Source organism: Myxocyprinus asiaticus, chromosome 14 (genome assembly GCF_019703515.2).
Source record: "Myxocyprinus asiaticus isolate MX2 ecotype Aquarium Trade chromosome 14, UBuf_Myxa_2, whole genome shotgun sequence".
NCBI classification, from domain to species: domain Eukaryota; kingdom Metazoa; phylum Chordata; class Actinopteri; order Cypriniformes; family Catostomidae; genus Myxocyprinus; species Myxocyprinus asiaticus.
The window spans coordinates 26,066,292-26,086,924 of NC_059357.1; the positions used below are offsets into that span (position 1 = coordinate 26,066,292).

General features: G+C 36.3%; 2 protein-coding genes across 4 annotated transcripts; one reads left to right on the forward strand and one right to left on the reverse strand.

The window, feature by feature from the left end:
• Window positions 1-165: 165 nt before the first annotated feature.
• cog1 (component of oligomeric golgi complex 1) lies at window positions 166-13,401 on the reverse strand. 3 transcript variants are annotated; one of them, XM_051716661.1, is made up of 15 exons: window positions 12,532-13,401; window positions 11,707-11,951; window positions 11,443-11,624; window positions 11,027-11,197; window positions 9,330-9,486; window positions 9,013-9,223; window positions 5,930-6,712; window positions 5,145-5,291; window positions 4,776-4,937; window positions 3,219-3,343; window positions 3,014-3,122; window positions 2,711-2,820; window positions 1,016-1,097; window positions 808-845; window positions 166-334 (listed from the first exon to the last, which is right to left on the reverse strand). In XM_051716661.1, the coding sequence occupies exons 1-14, from the start codon at window positions 12,838-12,840 to the stop codon at window positions 831-833; spliced, it is 2,808 nt and encodes a 935-aa protein (XP_051572621.1). In that variant the 5' UTR covers window positions 12,841-13,401; the 3' UTR covers window positions 166-334; window positions 808-830. The 3 variants fall into 3 exon arrangements, with proteins under 3 accessions (XP_051572621.1, XP_051572620.1, XP_051572618.1); XM_051716660.1 differs by having other exon boundaries at window positions 166-845; XM_051716658.1 differs by lacking the exon at window positions 808-845 and having other exon boundaries at window positions 12,532-13,399.
• Window positions 13,402-18,508: 5,107 nt separating this feature from the next.
• smim22 (small integral membrane protein 22) lies at window positions 18,509-20,569 on the forward strand. The gene is made up of 5 exons (XM_051716690.1): window positions 18,509-18,551; window positions 18,650-18,740; window positions 19,311-19,463; window positions 19,562-19,629; window positions 19,727-20,569. The coding sequence occupies exons 3-5, from the start codon at window positions 19,337-19,339 to the stop codon at window positions 19,772-19,774; spliced, it is 243 nt and encodes an 80-aa protein (XP_051572650.1). The 5' UTR covers window positions 18,509-18,551; window positions 18,650-18,740; window positions 19,311-19,336; the 3' UTR covers window positions 19,775-20,569.
• Window positions 20,570-20,633: the final 64 nt, after the last annotated feature.

A 20,633-nucleotide genomic window follows, 5' to 3' on the forward strand; every position in this document is an offset into this window, starting at 1 on the left:
CACATATTCTCTTTAATATGTTTTGCATTGCAATTTCTCCTTATATAATGAAATATGAAATGGATTTTGTGAAAAATACGCAATACAGGACTCCATTTTTACCTTTCAAAAAGTATTTTTATTACACTTATATATTATTTTACAGACTACTGTATGTACGTTTAAAAAAAACAAAAAAAAAAAAAAACTTTACAATAAAAGGTTATTTGGCCATGCCAGAAAGCCAGCCTAATTTAAAGAGAGAGGGGGCTGCAGATTCCTCTTCTTGATCGGCTAACTGCCTGAAAAGATTTCCTGGGCGGAAGCTGTCCACTGGAGCAGAAGAGGGAGCCACCTAAAAGGATTGAAGAAGAAAAAAAATTCCACAGAAAAGCATTTAGATTGCCTTATAAACTGATTTGCATCTCATTATGTTGTGACACCACAACAGATAAATTCAAACAGAGCTTTGAATAGTTGTTTACACAGTCAGAGCCAAAGCACTGATGTACAGATTTACGTGCAGTTTTCTGGCCAGTTGCTGGAGATATTTGGTACATTCTACGTGGTCTTTTTTTTCATGTATTATAGTATTAAGTTCAAAACATTCTGTTTGATGATGCTGATAGCCTGTTACTGCTTAATAAACGCTCAAACACTGCTAAATATACAGAATATATCTAACTACTATGCTATGGGTTGCACTCACAAAGCATATCAGCTGATGCAATCAGTGAATTAAGTTTTGTAACTCCAAAACTAAGCATTGCAAGCTCACTGAAAACAATATGCAACAGCACCACACAACAACACGACATCACCCGTCACCTTCAGATCCTGCAGCTCTTCTACTAGGTCTCGTAAAACTGTGAGCATTGGTAGAAAAGTCACTTATTTGCAAACCATGGTGACAAAACAAAACACATCTGATCTATTCTTCTATAAACATGAGAGCTCAATGGTTTACTTTTCTTGTAAACATACCAGTAGAGGTATTTAGGAAGTATACACAAACCAAAATGATTAACCATCTTACCAGTGGTCTAGTTATATCTGCTCCATGTGTGGCTGTTTTGGCTTTCCGAGAGTTTGTCATACTCAAAGGCAGCAAGCCAAACCTTGCAGAAAAGAATTCAAGATAGATTAGCAAAAAGTTTTATGAAACTCAAATGTTGCTTACATAAATATATTTTTATAATCTTGTAAAATACATACAATAACATACATCTGTCATGGACACTTAACAATCCTACCTCATGCACTATCACTCAATACTTTTGCTATATTACACTTGCACTATATTCACCTTTAACATAGATTTACACTGTCGGCCAGAAGTTTGGAATAATTTACAGATTTTGCTGTTTTGGAAGGAAATTGGTACTTTAATTCACCAAAGTGGCATTCAGCTGATCACAAAGTATAGTCAGGACATTACTGATGTAAAAAACAGCACCAACACTATTTTAAAAAAGTCATTTTTGATCAAATCAAGACAGGCCGCATTTCCAGCAGCCATCACTCCAACAGCTTATCCTTGAGTAATCATGCTAAATTGCTAATTTGGTACTAGAAAATCACTTGCCATTATATCAAACACAGTTGAAAGCTATTTGGTTCGTTAAATGAAGCTTAACATTGTCTTTGTGTTTGTTTTTGAGTTGCCACCATTTGTAATAGACTGGGATGTCTTACGGTCAATATTAGGTAAAAAATGGCAAAAAAGAAACAGCTTTCTCTAGAAACTCATCAGTCAATCATTGTTTTGAGGAATTAAGGCTATACAATACTTGAAATTGCCAAAAAAACTGAAGATTTCATACAAAGGTGTACACTACAGTCTTCAGAGACAAAGGACAACTGGCTCTAACAAGGACAGAAAGAGAAGTGGAAGGCCAGATGTACAACTAAACAAGAGGATAAGTACATCAGAGTCTCTAGTTTGAGAAATAGACACCTCACATGTCCTCAGCTGACAGCTTCATTGAATTCTACCCACTCAACACCAGTTTCATGTACAAGAGTAAAGAGAAGACTCAGAGGTGTGGGCCTTATGGGAAGAGTTGCAAAGATAAAGGCACTTTTGAATCAGAAAAACAAAAAGGAAAGGTTAGAGTGGGCAAAGACACACAGACATTGGACAACAGATAATTGGAAAAGAGTGTTATGGATCTTAACCCCATTGAGCTTTTGTGGGATCAGCTAGACTGTAAGGTGCGTGAGAAGTGCCCGACAAGACAGCCACATCTATGGCAAGTGCTACAGGAAGTGTGGGGTGAAATGTCACCTGAGTATATGGACAAACTGACAGCTTGAATGCCAAGGATCTGCAAAGCTGTCATTGCTGCACATGGAGGATTTTTTGATGAGAATTCTTTGAAGTAGTTTAAGAAGTTCTGAACATTTTTTTCAAATTGTAATAGTAATTTTTCACGTTATTAATGTCCTGACTATACATTGTGATCAGTTGAATGCCACTTTGGTGAATAAAAGTACCAATTTATTTCCATAAGAGCAAAATCTGTACATTATTCCAAACTTTTGGCCGCCAGTGTATGTATATGTATTTGAATACAGACACAGTCTGTCATTCAGTTTTCTCATTTTATTCTTAATATTTTAAATAATAATTAAATGTATTATTTTGTTTCTATTATGATAGTTCAAATGCACAGTTTAGGTTGGAGTGACTAAAGTAAAACTGTGTAAATGGTATGAACTTTATATTCACCGGATCTGGCTGCTAGCTAAAGGAAGGATGTTGTATGGTTCCTGAGAGTTGATATTGTTGGTCCTAGAGGTAAACTGCTTTTCTGTGCCAGTTAACAACCCTAAAAGCACCTAGAAAGGACATGAGATGAACATCAGAATTCACCCAAGACAAAACAAAATTGTTCAACTGATAAAGGGTGACAGCCATGACAACAGGGTAATATTGCAATCTAAATCACATGAGAACTGGCAAATTGAATGAGCCAATTAAACCTCAGGTTGTTTAAGGGTTAGTTGAAGACGTATAAATGGCAGTGCTTACAGAGGTCCTTTGTGAGAGTCGGTTCAGGTTGCTGTTGAGATGTGGAGTGAAAACATCCAAGTCAAAAGGGTCAATGTGACTTTCCAGGGAGTCACAGACCTGCTGGATCCTTTAACAAACACCAGGAATGAAGGAAAAGTATAAGATGTCTTCTGGGCATGCATATATATTATTATTGCAGACTGTGCTTGTGTTTACAGTTTACCTTGGGTCTTGCTGTGAGCGGGAGCTCTTGCCCTCTTCAAGGCGGGCCCCTAAAGTGGCATTGAGATACCGAAGGTCAAACAGTAGCTGCAAAGCTCTGTTTTGGGTCATGGGGAGGGTTGCATCCTGGAGACAGACAGGGAGAAAAAAGTGAGGGAAAGAATTTGTTTAACCCTTTAAGCTCTGAGGGTGTTTTTAAAAATTTCCTGTTGCAGTGGCATGCCCAAAATTAAAGGCTTATCACAAAAAACAAAAACAAAAAAAAAGAGGGTAAATTGTTTCATATCATTTTAAAGAAAACTTTTAAATTGTTTAATGATATAAATTATGATAAATTCAGAGACTCTCAGCCTAATAGACCATAAAAAATAAAAATAAATTATTAAAAACAAAAAAAGAGCCAAATTTGTTTCCTTATTTTTCTGATTTGACATGATATATCTCTAGGTGTAAATAAGGTAACTGTTTCCAATCATGTCAACTGTAACTGAGAAAATTTTTGTGTTGATACATCAAAGCAATAAACAAAACAAAAATAATTTATCATAGTGTACAAAAACGTCTCCAAGTGTCCAAAAGCCTCTCCAAAAAAACAAAACAAAACAAAACATAATTGTACATAAGAACTAATTACACATGCAAATACAATGACTAAAGGTATGCTCTCTCTCTCCAAAGCATGCAGGCATGAGTAACAAGATCTCTTTCAGTTCCATTCTGTTTCATTTGAGCAATCATTGAGTCTGTCATGTACTTGGTGCCATCTTCTGGTGGCCATATGTAATTAGAGTGAACAATCCTCTCTGCCCATATTTGGATGACTTCCACCTCTGGTTTCAGTGATCTGAATACTAATAAGATTAGTTTAGCATTCCACGACGCTGAACAACATACTACACCATTTCCGATGAAGTCATCTGATCCAGGAAAGCTAACGTTTTTTTTGCCAGATAGCACATTATGTGCTCAGTGCACATTGTACTTTGTGCGGTTTATCTAATGATCTATGCATCCGATTACGTTGTGTGTTTGAATTCGTTGTAAAGATAATAACCTCCTCTAAGTAATGGTATGATATTTTATGTTCTGTTTATTTTTTGTGAAATTATAAGTGAAAACACGGCTTATAAGCAACACCAGTTTAAATGTATTATGTATGTCAATTATATGTACTTACTTATATGCTATATTTTTTATCTGTGAGTAAAACAAATAGGCTGGTTGTATTCCACTCTTTACAACGACATATGACACATGGTTATTTGATCAGTTTGATGTTTTTACCGATTACAATAATGTGTACAGAGCAAAAGTATTAATAAATTATCCAAAGTTTTGGTCATAATGCCTACATGCATTGTTAAGAGATTCTAAGCATTAAAACTACACATATTTTGTGTTATTCAAGACTGTAGTTATTAATATTTTGATCATAATTTCTTTCTTGGCTAGGCAGGCCAATCCAAGCTTAAAAGGTTGAAGGAATTATTCAACTGTAATTTTTAATAAAGAGCAAGAGGTAAGAATGTGTGACAGAGATTTTGACCTATTCCCTCACCTTGCTCTGTGTGTCCCAAGTGAGTTTTTCGTACTCACTCACCACCATGCCTAGACATCCCCGCAAGATGTCCAACAGAGTGACCTTTGGTAACGCATGACCTCCGACCCTATTGACCTCAAGGCACAGATGGAAGAGTAAGGACTGAACATACCACGAGGGCTGCAGAGAGAAGAAAAAGGACAATTTTAGTCATTCATTTTTTAAATGAATATGGTTATATTCTCACTATTCATTAAAAAAGATCAACATTTTAGTTTACATTACCATGCAATATCACAAAACATTTGCAGCCCAAACTACACAAAAGTATTTATTACATAAATGTATTTATACTAGTGATAAAAACAGGACAAAATTAGCTGTTACCTGTACAGGGAGGCGTATTTTAGACATTATATTATTTCCTGACTCAGTCTCTTCCTGTATCTCAAGCTCCTCCCAATTTGTTGCAGTGCCCAGGATGGAGCCAGCTGTTCCTGCATGTAGAGTTGTAGCAAAGCTGCCTACAAGTGCCTAAAAAATGAATTAATACTTTTTTAAGACAAACCTTGTACACTTGTAAGCCTCGACCTAAATCCCATTGAACTATGAACATCCAGCATATTTTCATAAATTATTTCACGAAGTCTGCCTCTAGGGATAGTTCACCCAAAAATAAGGGGGGCGCCACATTAGATCTTGCCTAGGGCACCTAGTAAGCCAGAAACGCCACTGAATGAATTACATTTTAAATTTTTCTAATCAGATTACAATTACTGACTTTCAAATCATTGAATTACTTTTAAGTACATTATAAGGTTATGCTTTTTTCTAATATTTTATTTATGTAAAATGCATTAATGGCCCCATAACGAGTCTTTGAAGGAGAAATGAGGTGCTGAGTGTGTGTTACAATGAACAAGGAAGAAATATAATATTTCTTATGTTTTAGAAAGTACTTTAAAAGTAATTAGTAATGTGATTACTTTTTCAATGAAGTCATTATTAATCTCATTACAATTTTAGATAACTAATTAGTAATTTGTTGTGGATTACTATTTTTAAGTAACTTACCCAACTCTGCCCATTAAGTAATATGAGTTACTATCTATATGTGTAATACATGTTGTTAGCCAACCAGAACTCTTAAATAAGAGTCTTAATGGCCTTACCTTGGTGAGTGCAGAGCTCCATATACCATAGCCCTCCATGCTGCAAGATAGAAGTTCATCTTTCAGATGGCTCCACTTAACTTGTGCTGGGCTGACCTCTGCTGTCTTTGTTGTGCTGCCTTTGCCCAACTTCTTGCCCTGTCGCGGTGTACCTCTGTTCACAGGATCCATACCCCCCTGCTTACCCAGGATGCATTGTTTCAGACTGAGGCACAACTCCCCCATTGACTGGCACAGTCTCGCCATAAAAAGTACTGCACTTAACTGGCTGGGGCTCTTGGACTTATCCTGGGCATTAGCAAGCTCAGAGCGCACACTGCTAAGGATGTCCCTCACACATTCCAGGCAGTGGTCTCGAAGAATGTCCTCCACTGCTCCAGCATCCATAAAGCGGTTAATAGGGGATGTAGTTGCTACTGGGACAGTGTCTGATGTCTCCTTGTTTTTTTCAGAGGGCAAGTAGTGCTGAAGATCATCTAGTTTGGCTTTGAGCTTGGAGTCCAGGCTGGAGCAGAACATTTGGACACATGGGGTGAGGGCCTGGGTCTTCATGGACAGGCCGCTCTTCTGCTGGGGGCTTCGTTGGGATACACTCACCCAAGCTGCATCGCTAAGGAGGTCTCCTTGAGATTCGGACCACAGGAAAGCGGCAACATCACTCTCATACTGCGCCCCTCTGCTGAAACTCCCAGTGGAGGTCTGGCTCTGTAGATCCTGCAGAGCCGAAGACAAGAGCTGTCTGGAGCTGCTGGAGATCCCTTGTGTGCCCTCCTGTGTGACTGCCTAGAGAGAAAGGAATAAAGAGCAATGAAGGAAAGGGGTTACAAGCACACACTCAGATTTGTTCTGGTGGAGCATGGCATGAGCAATGCAAAGTTCATGGGCTCGATTCCCAGTGAATAGGTGTGGGAATCAGCAGAGACCTGGTGTTAAGATATTATATCTGAGTTGCAATACAATAATATTACGATTGTTTATGTTTAGTGAAACTGTTATATATTGCAAGCTTTGGTCCCACTTTATATAGGGTGTCTTTAACTACTATGTACTAGCATTAAAATACATACATGTTGTTCTGCAAAATTCTCACAAGATTCATATTTGCTGCTACTGATGTTGACATAAAATCTGGCAAAAGATCTTACAAGTTAAAGACTTATATTCTTAATTGGTTCTTAGTTTGCATTTGGATCAAATAGAAATATTTAAGTGTTTGTTGACCTAATGCCGTAATATGCATCATCTTCTCACACACTTGCTTTAAGTAGTGCTCAATCTCTTGTAACAAACTGTAACTAGGGTGCTTTCACACTAGCACTTTTGGTGCACACCCAGGGACAAATTACATCAAAGTTTGGTTAGTTTGGATAATGTGAACGCTGTTTTCCAAACTCAGGTGCGCACACACGAACCGCACCTGGGTCCGCTTGAAAAGGTGGTCTGGGGTACGGTTCATGTGAACTTCAGCTGATATGAACACAATCGTACCAAATAGCAGAAGTGAACTGCTTGGGATGACGTATAATTCGTGTCTTTGCAGGCTCGCGACTGCAGTTATTATGGTATAATGCATTTCTCATACCTGCTTGTGTCCAAATACATCAACTTCAGAGAGCAGTTCACATTCTTCACATCTCTTGTAATGCATCCACAGGTTCGCAGCAGACAAACGCTAATATTCATCACATCATTGCACATTCAATCCATCCGTGGCAGATAAACACAAGTGTTGTTCCGGGCAGGGCAAGTTTTCGTGGTAAATCCAAAGAGACAAACTTTAATACTTCACTTAACACAGTGACGTCTTCTCGAGTTGTTACCTAGTTACAGTGGTAAACAGCTGCCGCTTGTACTCACATTGATAATGTAATCAGACCACAGCTCAGACCCATATAATATGATGTGACCACAGACCAGCGTGGGCAGCGGGAGGGGGAGGAAACGAACTCGGGTTCAGTCCATGCAATCGAACCAAGTGTGTAAGCAACCTAAAAATATTTATCCTTAGCAATACAGTACTGTGAGGAAAAATATTGTGATACTATTTTTTTTCTCCCACCTCTACCAGGGAACACTCACTTATAAAATGTATACCTTGAATGCACTGCAAGTAACTCTGACTAAATGTATCTGCCAAACAGGGTTGGGGAGTAACGGATTACATGTAACAGGATTATGCATTTAAAATACAAAATATAAGTAACTGTATTCCACTACAGTTACAATTTAAATCATTGGTATTTAGAATACAGTTACATTCAAAAAGTATTTTGATTACTGAAGAGATTACTTTGCATTTTATTGTCATTTGTTTCATTTAATATTTAGTCCTTTCTGATGGAAAACATTTATACATATAAATGATGCGATCCAAAGTGCATTTGAACAGCGGTGAAACACTTTCTTATGTTTAATTCATACAACCAGACAGAGAAGTAAGTTTGGAGCAGCAGAAATAGAAATAAACCTTGTGTGAACATTTAGCTTTATGCTAAGCTAAAATGCTATTTCTAGCCATTTTACATGCACCTGTTACCAGACACGATCATATTTGTTTTTATCAAGAAAACCCACATTAGATCATTATTTATTTTTTTCTCTAGTAAGATCTTTGATATTAGGGCAAAAATCTTATTCTTGGTGAAATTTGTTTTTCTGTAAAAATATCTAAAAATCCTTAAAACAAGATCAGTTTGATTGATCTTCTTTTAGAAACAACATTGCATAAGATATTTAGGTTTTTAGGAGAATGTATTTTTAACATGTGTATTTTGTCTTACTGTACTGGCAGAGTTTTTATAGTCAAAACAAGTGAAAAAATCTACCAGTGCTGAAGAAGTAATCCAAAGTATTTAGAATACGTTACTGACCTTGAGTAATCTAACGAAATATGTTACAAATTACATTTTACAGCATGTTTTCTGTAATATGTAGTAGAATACATTTTAAAAGTAACCCTCCCAACCCTGCTGCCAAATGAATAAATGTAAATAGGATGTTCGATACCTCACCATCTTGTAAGACAAACTCACACAGTCCTTACCTATCAGACTAGTTAAACTGGTTGAATTTCTTGCGAGTACCTGGAGTCGTTGGAGGAATAGTTGCTGTAAAAGGTCATCCCACAGGGCCAGAGGTCGCTCGAGGAGGCACTGGCACACTGTGCTCCAGTGCTGGCTGATGAATTCACTGCTGAGCAGCTCGCACACAGCATCTCTGATTGCCGCTAGACCCTTCAGACTCTTCACATAGACCAGCAGGCTGTTAACTCCACTGCGGATATCCTCCTTACAGCTATTAAAAGAAAAATCAGTATTTATTTGAGTAATGAGTAAATGGTGAGTAAATGCTGACAGAATTTCATTTTTGGGAGTACTGTCCCTTTAAGGATGACACATACGTATCAATCCACTGCTGCAGTGTGTCTCTGAGCTGCTCCCTCTGTATAGGTTGTGCTAGTGTCCGAAGAGCAGGCTGGAAGTTCATCACTGAAGGGGGGAGGTGTTTAAACCAGCTGCCTGTGCTCATCTCCTTGTCTAGAACCTTCTTCTCTTTCCCTGGAGCACAACATCACAAAACACTTCCTGTTATTACATGACTTCTAATTGAAGACATTGAAGATATTATTCAATTAGAAAGAAAATCTAAAGATGCAATGCTATTGATCTTCGATAATTGGAAGGGTTGATTAATCAGCTGATATTTTGTCATTTTGAGATTAACGTTTCGAGTGATAACTATGCTTGATTAACCGATTACAGAAGAGTTCACTCCGCTGAATATCAGTTCCAAAATGTACTGACATCTTTTTCAGATCTTTTTTTACATTTATTGGTAACACTACAATAAGGTTCCAATCGTTCCAATCAAGAACGAACAATGAACAATATATTTTACAGCATTTATTAATCTTTGTTAATGTTAGTTATATATATATAAAAAAAAATTGTTCATTGTTAGTTCATAGTGCATTAAATAATGTTAACATATACAACTTTTGATTTTAAAAATGTATTACTATAAATTGAAATTAACAAGATTAATAAATGCTGTAAAAGTATTTTTCGTTGTTAGTTCATGTTAACTAACATCAAAGGATTAGTTCACCCAAAAATGAAAATTCTCTCATTGTTTACTCACCCTCATGCCATCCTAGATGTGTATGACTTTCTTTCATCTGCAGAACACAAAGATTTTTAGAAAAATATCTCAGCTCTGTAGGTCCATACAATGCAAGTGAATTGTGACCAAAACTTTGAAGCTCCAAAAAGCACATAAAGGCAGCATAAAAATTCCATAAATATTCCATAAGACTCCAGTGGTTTAATTCATGTCTTCTGAAGCGATCCAATCAGTTTTGGGTGAGAACAGAACAAATTATAACTCAATTTTCACTATAAATCTTGACATCAGTCTGAGTCTTGAAAGCAGTCTCTTTGGTGATCATGATTTCAAGCTCACTTACACTTCCTAGTGCTTGTGTAATCAAGCTTGAAATCATGAACGTATCTAGAAACTGCAATGTTAAGATTTACAGTGAAAAAGGAGTTATTTTTTGGTCTGTTCTCACCCAAAACCAATTGGACCACTTCAGAAGACATGGATTAAACCACTGGAGTTTTATTGATTCTTTTTATGCTGCCTTTATGTGCTTTTTGGACCTTCAAAGTTTTAGTCACAATACACTTGCATTGTGTGGACCTACAGAGCTGAAATATTCTTCTAAAAATCTTAGTTTGTGTTCAACAGAAGAAAGTCACAAACATCTGGGACAGCATGAGAGCGAGTAAATGATGAGAGGACTTTCATTTTTGGGTGAACTATCCCTTTAAAAAAATGTAAACTTATTGTAGTGTTACTAATTTATTTTAAGCAGTTTTGAGCATATCTTTTTTCCCTTTCATTAAATTGTATTTTACATATCAGCCATCCAGCTCTCTAGATCGGTATCTGCCATAAAATAAAAAATAAAAAAAAACATATAAGTCAACCACTAAATATCATATCAGTTCATGCAGAGCATCTGTTTTGTCAAGGCAAAAATGAGGAATTTGTTATTTTAAGCATTACTATGTTAACATCAATCCAATAACTCACCAGTGGATGTCTTGGAGGTCACATTTTCCAAGGTGGTGAAAAGTAGGCCACAGCCCAAACCAGTATCGGACATTTGGCCCTCCGTAGGCACATAAAACACAGCGTAAGCCTGGAACAGAGTGGTGACCAGCAGCTCCACCAAAGAACAAACCTGTGCTTTAACACCAGCACCTAAGAGAGGAACGGCATTACAAAAACAAGTGCAAATGCATTTATGTATTAAGATCAACTAAGAACAAATGTTTTATTTTTGGTTTTGAGTCTATCAATCAAAAACAATATAAGAGTACAAGCTCTAGCTTTTCATAAACCAAAAGGAACTGCATGCATGTCTGCTGTATTAATTGAGATCCATTTTGAGTTTGGCTTTTTATTCATAAAATGAACCAAAGGACAACTTTTTATTGAGAACAAACCATGCTGAGGCTGATTTAGCAGTTGTTGAATGGATGCTTTTCTAGCCAGCAGGAAATCAGCAAGTGCCTGGCGAGGAGAGCTGTCCTCCAGGAGCATGGTGGAGACCAGCGCTTCAGCGATCGCCTGATCAGACACTGCCCTGCCACGCAGTACAGTCTTGCTGTCCAATAAGATTGTAGACCTAGAAATAAAGATGGAAAGCTCTTGAAAAGATCAAAACAAAAGCGCATGGTACATCAGAAAAGCATTAGAATCGAACGTACCTGAAGTGACCAGCAGCTGCTACTTGCCGCACCAGGATGGGGAAGCGAGAGAGTACAGGGCTGTACTGATGCCCTCCGCCCTCCAAGTGTAATTGTCTGTGAAGGTGACAGCACATCAGGTAGAGCTGTGTGGCTTGCAAGTACTGTGAGGACTCCATGGCGCTCCAGATCCGCTCAGGGATTTCCAGAAGTAGCTTTATCTGTGATGCCATTGTGTAGAATTTCTCCTGGGACTGTTTCTGACCCTGCTTGGAATAAACACACATCATATACAAGGCACTGAATTACCTGACACTATAACTGTCTCAAAACCTTGTGAACTGGCCTCCTAGACAACATTTTTAGGCATCATAGGCAGTTTTGAGACACAGCCGAGACAGTCACATGACGTCATTTGATAAACAATGATCTGAAAAGGGTTAGTTCACCCAAAAATGAAAATTTTGTCTTAATTTATTCACCCTTATGTTATTCCAAACCCATATGACTTTCTTTTTTCTGTGGAACACAAAAGGAGATGTTAGGTAGAATGTTATGGTCTGAGGGATTCAGTCACCATTCACTTTCATTGTATATAAAAAAAGATGCAATGAAAGTGAATGGCGACTGAGGCTAACATTCTGCCTAATATCTCGTCTGTTATGCAGAAACATAGAAAGTCATATGGGGTTGGAACAATACGAGGTTGAATAAATAATAACAGAATTTTAATTTTGGGGTGAACTATCCTTTTAAAACTAACCATTAAAATCTGTCATACTCAGAACTTTTAAAGGTAAAGGTTTGCACTTTTATAATGACAGTCAACCAAGCATAAGATCCTACCTCTGCTTTGCAGCTGGCCTGAGGGGTGTGTTTCCCCTGCTTCAGTTTATGGCAGTACCGATACATGTCCTGAATGGACTGAACGACACTTTCCGAGCACTGTCTCATCTCACCGATCGTGTCAGCAGCATCGATCAGATCCCTGTATCGTTCACCAACCATCTGTCGAAGTTCCTCCTTCTTCTGCTCTATTTCTCCCCGCACTTTCCTCTCGATAGCGCGAATATCATCAGTACTGTACCGTTCAAATAAAACGGTGGGGTCTTTAATTTCTGAAACCCTCAGAGACTGGGCTGGGATCGTAGCCATCTCTTTAAAACTCAACTGAACTGAGAATTAAAAACCCGGAAGCACGAAAAAGATTCCCTTCCACGTAAACAAAGCGTCAGAGGTCATTGCTCAGATCTTGCTCGAAAAACGCAGCTCAACTGTAGGTTCAGTGAGACAGCGACTCGCTGCGTGAATGTTTGGTACTGCAACGTAGCGATGAGGCAGAACGGCTGTGCCTCGTTTGGAAGGATACGTCCTCCGGAGGTCGCATTTGTCGGCCGCATACGTCATCGAGGCTGTCTCGTTTCAGAAAAGCGAGTAGGACAATGTAAAAGTGAAAAGGTTAATGCAGATATTTAATTGAATTGACGCCTGGAGAGTTAAGCATCCTCACAACACAATCTTTACCTTGTGTAACAATTCAAGGTCTAAGATCTGTGGTTGGTCTCACATATGCTTGAAGGCCACTTAAGTGTTGCTGTTTTATCTACCCCTCTTACTGATCACAAAGCGATACAAATTAATATTGATTTATTGTCAATACCTTCTGATAAATTACAAAATTCATATTGAAAACTCAATAGTTCGGTACTGGAACATGATATAGTTATTTCAGAGGTAAAGAAGCAGATTCAAATCTTTTGGACTAAAGCCAAAGCAGAACAGGTTTATGGTAAACAATGGAAATTTTTTTAATTTGAAATAGGCAAGTTTTTTTAGAAAGTATTGTAGTGATATTGCAAAACTTAAAAGAGCACAAGAAGAGAACACTATTTCTACTATTGCAGCCTTGTCGTCTAAACACCCTGACCACTTATCTGAGGTTGAAAAGAATACTCTTTCTGAATATCAGCGTAAATTAGATATATAAGTCAAAAGCTGAAGGTGACTTTGTAAGATCCAGGAGACGCTGGCTAGAAGAAGGAGAACAGAATTCGGCCTACTTCTTTAGACTAGAAAAATCTCTATCCAAAAACATCATTGATCAATTGAGAATAGGTCATTCTGTCACTGATGACCCAAAAGAGATTGCTAAATATTGTTTAGAGTTCTATATAAATCTTTATAGCAGTCAATTTTGCAATGACAGTGCTAAACCTTTCATGGACACTGTAAGTAACATTAAATGTATTAGTGCCTGTGATAAGATTTTTTGTGACAGCCCTATTACATTGAAAGAGGTCCTTGAATCGATCAAACATTTAAAGAGTAATAAATCACCAGGTATAGATGGGATTACATCAGAATTTTATCAGACCTTTGCAAAAGAATTGGCTCCTTTTCTGTTAGAGGTAAGTATTCGTGAAGGTGCTCTCCCTTCTACCTTAACGCAAAGCTTAATAACTCTTATTCCTAAACCTAAGAAAGACTTATTACTAATAGACAATTGCCGTCTGATTAGTCTTCTAAATTGTGATTACAAAATTATTGCAACAATCTTTGCTAAATGTTTAAAAACCATTCTTGAGGACGTAATAGATGAAACTCAATCTGGGTTTATGAAAGAGAGACACATTTCAAACAATATTCGGTTGGTACTTGATCTTTTAGATTACTCAGACTTAGTGAATGTTGATGGCTACATTTTATTTCTGGAGTTTTATAAAGCCTTTGATTCGATTGAACATGACAATCGAATTTTGTAATAATTTTTCTATAATACTTAAACATGGCACCTCTCCTAGATTTGTATTAAAGTGAGGAATACGTCAAGGTTGCCCTGTTTCACCATACCTGTTCATTTTAACCACTCAACTGTTAGCTAGTCATATTAAAAATAGTTCCTTGAAAGGAGTTACAGTCGTGAGAAAAGAAATCATCATCAGCCAATTGGCTGACGATACTACTCTTTCTTAAAAATTTAGACCAAATCTCCTTAGCCCTTGACACTATTAAAAGTTTTCTAATGCTTCTGGGATTTATCTCAATGTGCTCAAATGTGAATTAATGCCTATTAAACAAAGTACTGTCTCAAATATTTGTAATATCCCAGTTAATGAGACTGTTACCTACCTTGGTATAATCATTTCAAAAAATCAGAAAACTAGATGTGAATAAAAAATGTTGCCAATCATAGAGGAAGACTCAATCAGTAGCTTCAAAGAGACTTACCTTTAAAGGGTAGGATTCTCCTCTCTAAATGGAAGGTATTTCACGACTAACATATGCAGCCATTTCCTTAGACCTTGATAGGACTCTGTGTAAGAAGATTGATCGGTTACTGTATAATTTTGTATAAGACGCATTATGTCAAAAAATCTATTCTGTCAAATAGCTATTATAACAGGGGTCTTGACTTTGTTGACTTTGCAATTCTAAATAATACTTTTTAAATTAATTGGGTAAGAAATCACTTAATAAGTCCATCCAATATTTGGAATTTTATACCTGAATGTGTCTTCTCCCAGCTGGGAGGTCTAAAATTTGTATTGTTATGCAACTTCAACATAGACAAGATCCCTGTCACTCTTTCTAACTTCCACAAGCAAGCACTGTTGGCATGGTCCATGATTTTTAAGCATAATTTCTCTCCGATTAATTATTGTATATGGACTAATAAGGACATGGACTAGTAAGTCTTTATTCTTTGAAAACTGGTCAAAGAATGGGATCAATCTGGTGAGTCAATTATTCAACAAGGAAGGCCAGTTATTCACATTCCAAGAATTTCTCTCTGACTATATTATTCCTATTACTCCCAAACAGTTTGCAATCGTACTCGATGCTATTCCTGATGGTGTCATCATGTTGTTTAAAGGTATTAATAATGCCCAGCTTAGCTCAGAGAAAACTCTTCCAGACCCAACTGATACACAATTAGGCATAATATGTTTTAAATCTCCCACGTCAAAAGATAATAGAAATGTACATGCCCTATTCCAAAACGACTGTGTTTCTACTCCTCAGGTAATTGCAAAGTGGAATAGGTCAGTGAAAAATATTTTGTGGAAAAGGGTTTGGTCTCTTCCTAGTAAGTATCTGCTGGTGAATAAGGTCAAAGAGGTTTCTTTCAAACTCCTTCACTGCTACTATCAAACTAAAACTTTTCTTATGTCAAGATTCAAACTGACTATTGAAACAAATTGCTCTTTTTATGATTCTCATCCAGAGACTCTTTTCCATCTTTTTTGGTATTGTGATTACACAAGAAAATTTTGGCAGGACATTTGTCAATTCTGTGTGGATTTCATACATAAAGACATACAGCTTTGCTTTAAGAATGTGCTTTTTGGGTTTGTCACTCTCGAAAAACTATTTGAAAGTGAGTATTTTCTATGAAATTTAATTATTCTACTTGCTAAGTACTTTATCCATAAATGTAAGGTATTAAATATTAAACTCATTTTCTCTTATTTTCAAAGAGATACTGAGATTTATATTAAATCTCTGTCCACCTCCTCTATAAAAAAAAAAAAAAAAAAAAAAAAAAAAAGCTATTAAGACCTGGAACGTGTACTTACATTTTGGTGTTTTTGGGTAATTGATTATTTCCTTATTAATGTTTTGGGTTCCAGGCATAGATGACTTGTGTGGGTGCTGTGTGTATCTTGTTATTTATTTGCTTTTTTTTTTTTTTTTTTTTTTTGTCTCTTGCTTGATTTTTACTTTTTTGTTTTTGGCAAGATATTATATTTGGTTATGATATTATTTGGCTGATGTGATGTGGTTCCCTTGGCATGGACCATTGTTCTATGTATAATACATGTTTAAAAAAAAATAAAAATAAATAAATAAAGCGAGTAGGACACTTTGAATGCGACCCTCTTTCACGGGAATTCGGAGGATGCATGAGGCGTATGCTTCGTGGGCACTCACAAACCACAATTCTTTGCTTCAACGAAAAGTCTAACAAATATATATATATATATATATATGATGTTCAAACGCAAGTAATGTTAATTCCCAAGTTGAAGTACCTCAGTAGATGGGTGCAGAGTATATAATATGTATAATTATATTAATGTATAATTAAAATAAAGTATTAGACTAAAAGTACACCTGTAAAATCTATTTTCTTTTCTCTTCACAACATTATAACTCTCCTAAAATGTACCTCATACATTCCCTTCTAAAGGGACTCAGCGCTCGCGCTTGTTAAAGAGTGGCGTGCTGTCATAGCAACCATGTTACGTTCTGTTTCCATTTGTCCGACGAAGGCCGTCTCGTTTAAACGAGGCTTGTTTAAAGGATTATTATTATTTTTCTTTATAACAACTCAAATTCTCATAACCAGTATATTGTTAATCTTTTTATTATACTTGGTAAATTTTTCATACACAAATGCACATTTTTGGGTAAGAATCCGTTATTGTCAATTTTTCTGGTAGACTATAACTCCTAGGTTTTGTCTTTGATGGGCATAAAAAAAGAAAAATCTTTGAAAAGTCAAAAAATGCTTTCAATGTTTAACCTTGTATAGATGTTTTTTTTTTATTATTATTATTTTTTTTTCCTCTGGCTTTTTATTATTTTTTTTTATTATTACATTTATGATGTCTTCCTTTTTTTTTCTTTTTTTTTTTCCTGCTCTTGTTGTTCTGTACTTGTTGATACAATCTCAACAATTTTTGTTATAAAAATAAAGCTCAGTTTTGCATGAATAAAAAAAAAAAAAAAAAAAAAAGACTGTGTTTAAAGGAGGACACTCGGTATACTGGAGCCTTCAAGGACGCATCCTACCTAGCACGCAGCCTTCCAAACGAGACACAGATAGAGACTACTTAACGCCGATACAGACCACTAGTATTAAAATAAATGGAAGAAATGTGAACGCCCAACGGATGTAAAAAAGGAAGTCCCGCCTTACAGGCAAAAGAGCCAATTACCTGTTAGATACAGACATCGTTTGTCACTCAGCTCGAGAACGCTCTTGCGCATAAGCTGAACCAGCCTGAAAAGTAGGGTGTTTTAGTCTGAAAACACCCTATTTTTTTTTTTTTAAAGCGCAATTTATGATAACATTGTTGTCAGATTTGACTACTGATTAGAAATATATTCTTCAGTCGTAATCTTGACCAACCGTTTTGGTGATTTCGGTCTTTCCCAATTAAAGTAGATTGGAGCTGTGCTCTTATTAGATATTCTCCGCGCTTTTACCATTTTAGAGAGTGTAATGGTCTACTACTGTGTTACGACAGAAAGTCACCATTTACGGATACCATACAATTGAATAGGGAGAGCCGTAAACTAACACCTACTTGTCGCAAAATTGTCTTTGTCTTCTCTGATAAAACAAGTATTTTATAATATTAAACTCCTCACATAGTTCATTCCAAAAGGGTTGTTTAGTGTAAAATATGTTGAAGATTAGCAGACAGGCGGTCAATTCGTTAAATGATGAGTTGTTTCCTCACAAAAGCAGTTTATTCAGCACACTGAAGAATCTCCTCCATAGACATCCATACATTCCTTGTCATTGTACCACCCATAGAATGTCTATGGGACCGCCGCTTGTACTGTTTTATGCCAAGCTTGTAGGCTGAACTATATAGAAGAGTTCTGCTCTTTATGTTGCTTGTTTAGGCTACATAGATGCAGTAGAGATGCAGACCATGCCCGGGAGCGTTCCAATGATGGCCGCCAAGTGAACTGACTTGCCTTGAAAGGAACTTTGGGCAGAAGCGGTGAATGCAATGCAAATATGACTTGAGAATACGCATTTAGTTAGGGTGTGGAGTAGCGACTACGTATTACCCCTGTCACTTGTTTAAAAATTGAGAATGTTGGGCTCTGTGTAGTTATTATTCAAGGTTATTATGACTGAAGTCAACATTAAAGGCCTTTGACCTGGCATTGGATTTATAGTTACTTTATGCTTATTCATTACACACTCTTTGCTCTTCCGCAGACCTCGTGATCTGTTCAATTTAGGCTCCTCGGCGACAGATGTAGCGCAGTAAGTAACCCGGAAATAAGAAAAACAACAGTGAGCACAACAGGTGAGTGATCGAAATATGCGTTTGAAAGATACATTAAAAATGTATGACATAAAATTAAAATAATATAGATTCATTTACGAACGAGCAGCAGTTCACACGAGGGGGATCTGAATCTTATACTTTTCTTAATTTTCGCAAGTATAAGGTTGTGTTAAAAGGAAACGAAACTTATTTAAAAAGTCTTTCTAAAAAGAGATCAGTATGAATTTAAAGCTCATAGTATATCTCATTCACTGTATAAACCTGTAAATGAGTACAGCAATGGCGTGTTACCTGGAAACATGTAGTTTTTTCTGGTTTCCAAGTTGGTTATCTAAATCCAGAATACTTTTTCCTAAAGTTTAAATATAATATATGCTATTTCAAGGGTTCTTGTTGTTGTTCATCATTAAGTTACTCTCCTTTTCGTTCTTTAGAGGACTTTGAGTCAATCAAATACAAATACTTCCTTGTTTACTCTGGATCTCTCTCATTTGAGTAAATTTGTCTATTGAACAGGTTTTAAGTTATATATGTAGTTTCTATGTTCCAAATATTTGTCAACAGCATGTAATTAATTCATTCCAACAGAGTACTTGAATCTTCTTACTGAAGCCATGGAAAAGAGCGTTCAACAGGATTTTGAGAACCAGTTCAATGATGTGGTCTCAAGACTGCAATCAAAGCAGATGTTTCAGTCAGACTGGGACATTGCCTCCTTTGCGGTTTTCTTCATCTTTATAGGTAAGCTATAATGTATAATAAAGCAAGAATAAGAAAGTAAGAGAAGTGATTAAGCATGGTAAACAACAGTACACTAAATGTTTTGTTCCTCGTCACAGGTATGGTCCTCTTGCTGGTTATCTTGGTTCTCATCCGCTGCTGTTGCTGCTGTTGCTGTGATGAAAAGGTGTTTAAAATACTACTGGTATAATTTCACAAGATTAATAATAATAATAATAAAAAAACCACTCTCATGAAATGTATATATTGTTTCCACCTCACAGCCAAGGAGACAGAAGGTGGGCATCGACAACATGGCAATGGAGCCGTAATCCTCCAGAAATATAGTCTCCACTACACACAAATCAGCTACAACATAATAGATCGTGTGAATCTAATTTATTTATATATATATATATATATATATATATATATCAATTATTAATACTCAAACAGGGAAATGAAAAGACTTTCTGAGGTAAATGCTTCCTTATAGGGATGATAAAAGCAAAATATTGAACTGAAGTTGCAACATCCATTACAGATACCAGAATTAGTACAATAGATGGGACATGTTCTATAAAAAAAGAAATGCTTTCTCTTTTAAGACATTTATCTGGACTAGTTTGTAATAAAAATGACTTCTGACACATGGGATATTTTCTGGCATTCAATGAAGATGCTTTATGAAAATATTTCAAGGATTTGGAATTTTCCTGGATGGAGCAAACAATCTCCATTGACATTTCACATGTTTTTGTAGTTTTTAAAGAGTAGGCCTATGTTTAATCTGGTAATCTGGAAAATGACTGTGACAGCTGGTTATCCCAGATGCCAGTTAGCCTACACCTTAAACCTAAGATTGAAGTATTTTCAATGGATTTCTTTGACCTTTTTGAATGGTTGACTGATCTATAATTGTAAAAAACAGAACTTGAGCACTTTGAGAAGAATTTTCATGCTTTTGATTAAACTAAAAATGAAAAAATAATTTGAATAGTTCACATCACTGATAAGACTTTTTATAAATTTTAAATAGCAGAACATGTTTGAAATAATGCTTTATCTGATCTATTATTTGGAAAAAGTTGTATAAAGTTAACAAATAAAATTCTGAAATGCTGGAAGTCTGTTTGAAATAAATTATTTTAATTGGACATATGCATACACATACCATAAATAAATAAACAT

Excerpts from the sequence above, each read along its gene's own strand:
- smim22 (XM_051716690.1), top strand. The coding sequence starts at position 19,337 with ATGGAAAAGAGCGTTCAACAGGATTTTGAGAACCAGTTCAATGATGTG. Across the intron at positions 19,464-19,561 it reads GGTTTTCTTCATCTTTATAG|GTATGGTCCTCTTGCTGGTT; the intron begins GTAAGCTATAAT and ends TCCTCGTCACAG. Across the intron at positions 19,630-19,726 it reads GCTGTTGCTGTGATGAAAAG|CCAAGGAGACAGAAGGTGGG; the intron begins GTGTTTAAAATA and ends TCCACCTCACAG.
- cog1 (XM_051716658.1), bottom strand. The coding sequence starts at position 12,840 with ATGGCTACGATCCCAGCCCAGTCTCTGAGGGTTTCAGAAATTAAAGAC. Across the intron at positions 4,938-5,144 it reads AAATACGCCTCCCTGTACAG|CCCTCGTGGTATGTTCAGTC; the intron begins GTAACAGCTAAT and ends TTCTCTCTGCAG. Across the intron at positions 1,098-2,710 it reads TTAGCTAGCAGCCAGATCCG|GTTTGGCTTGCTGCCTTTGA; the intron begins GTGAATATAAAG and ends CTTTTCTGCAAG.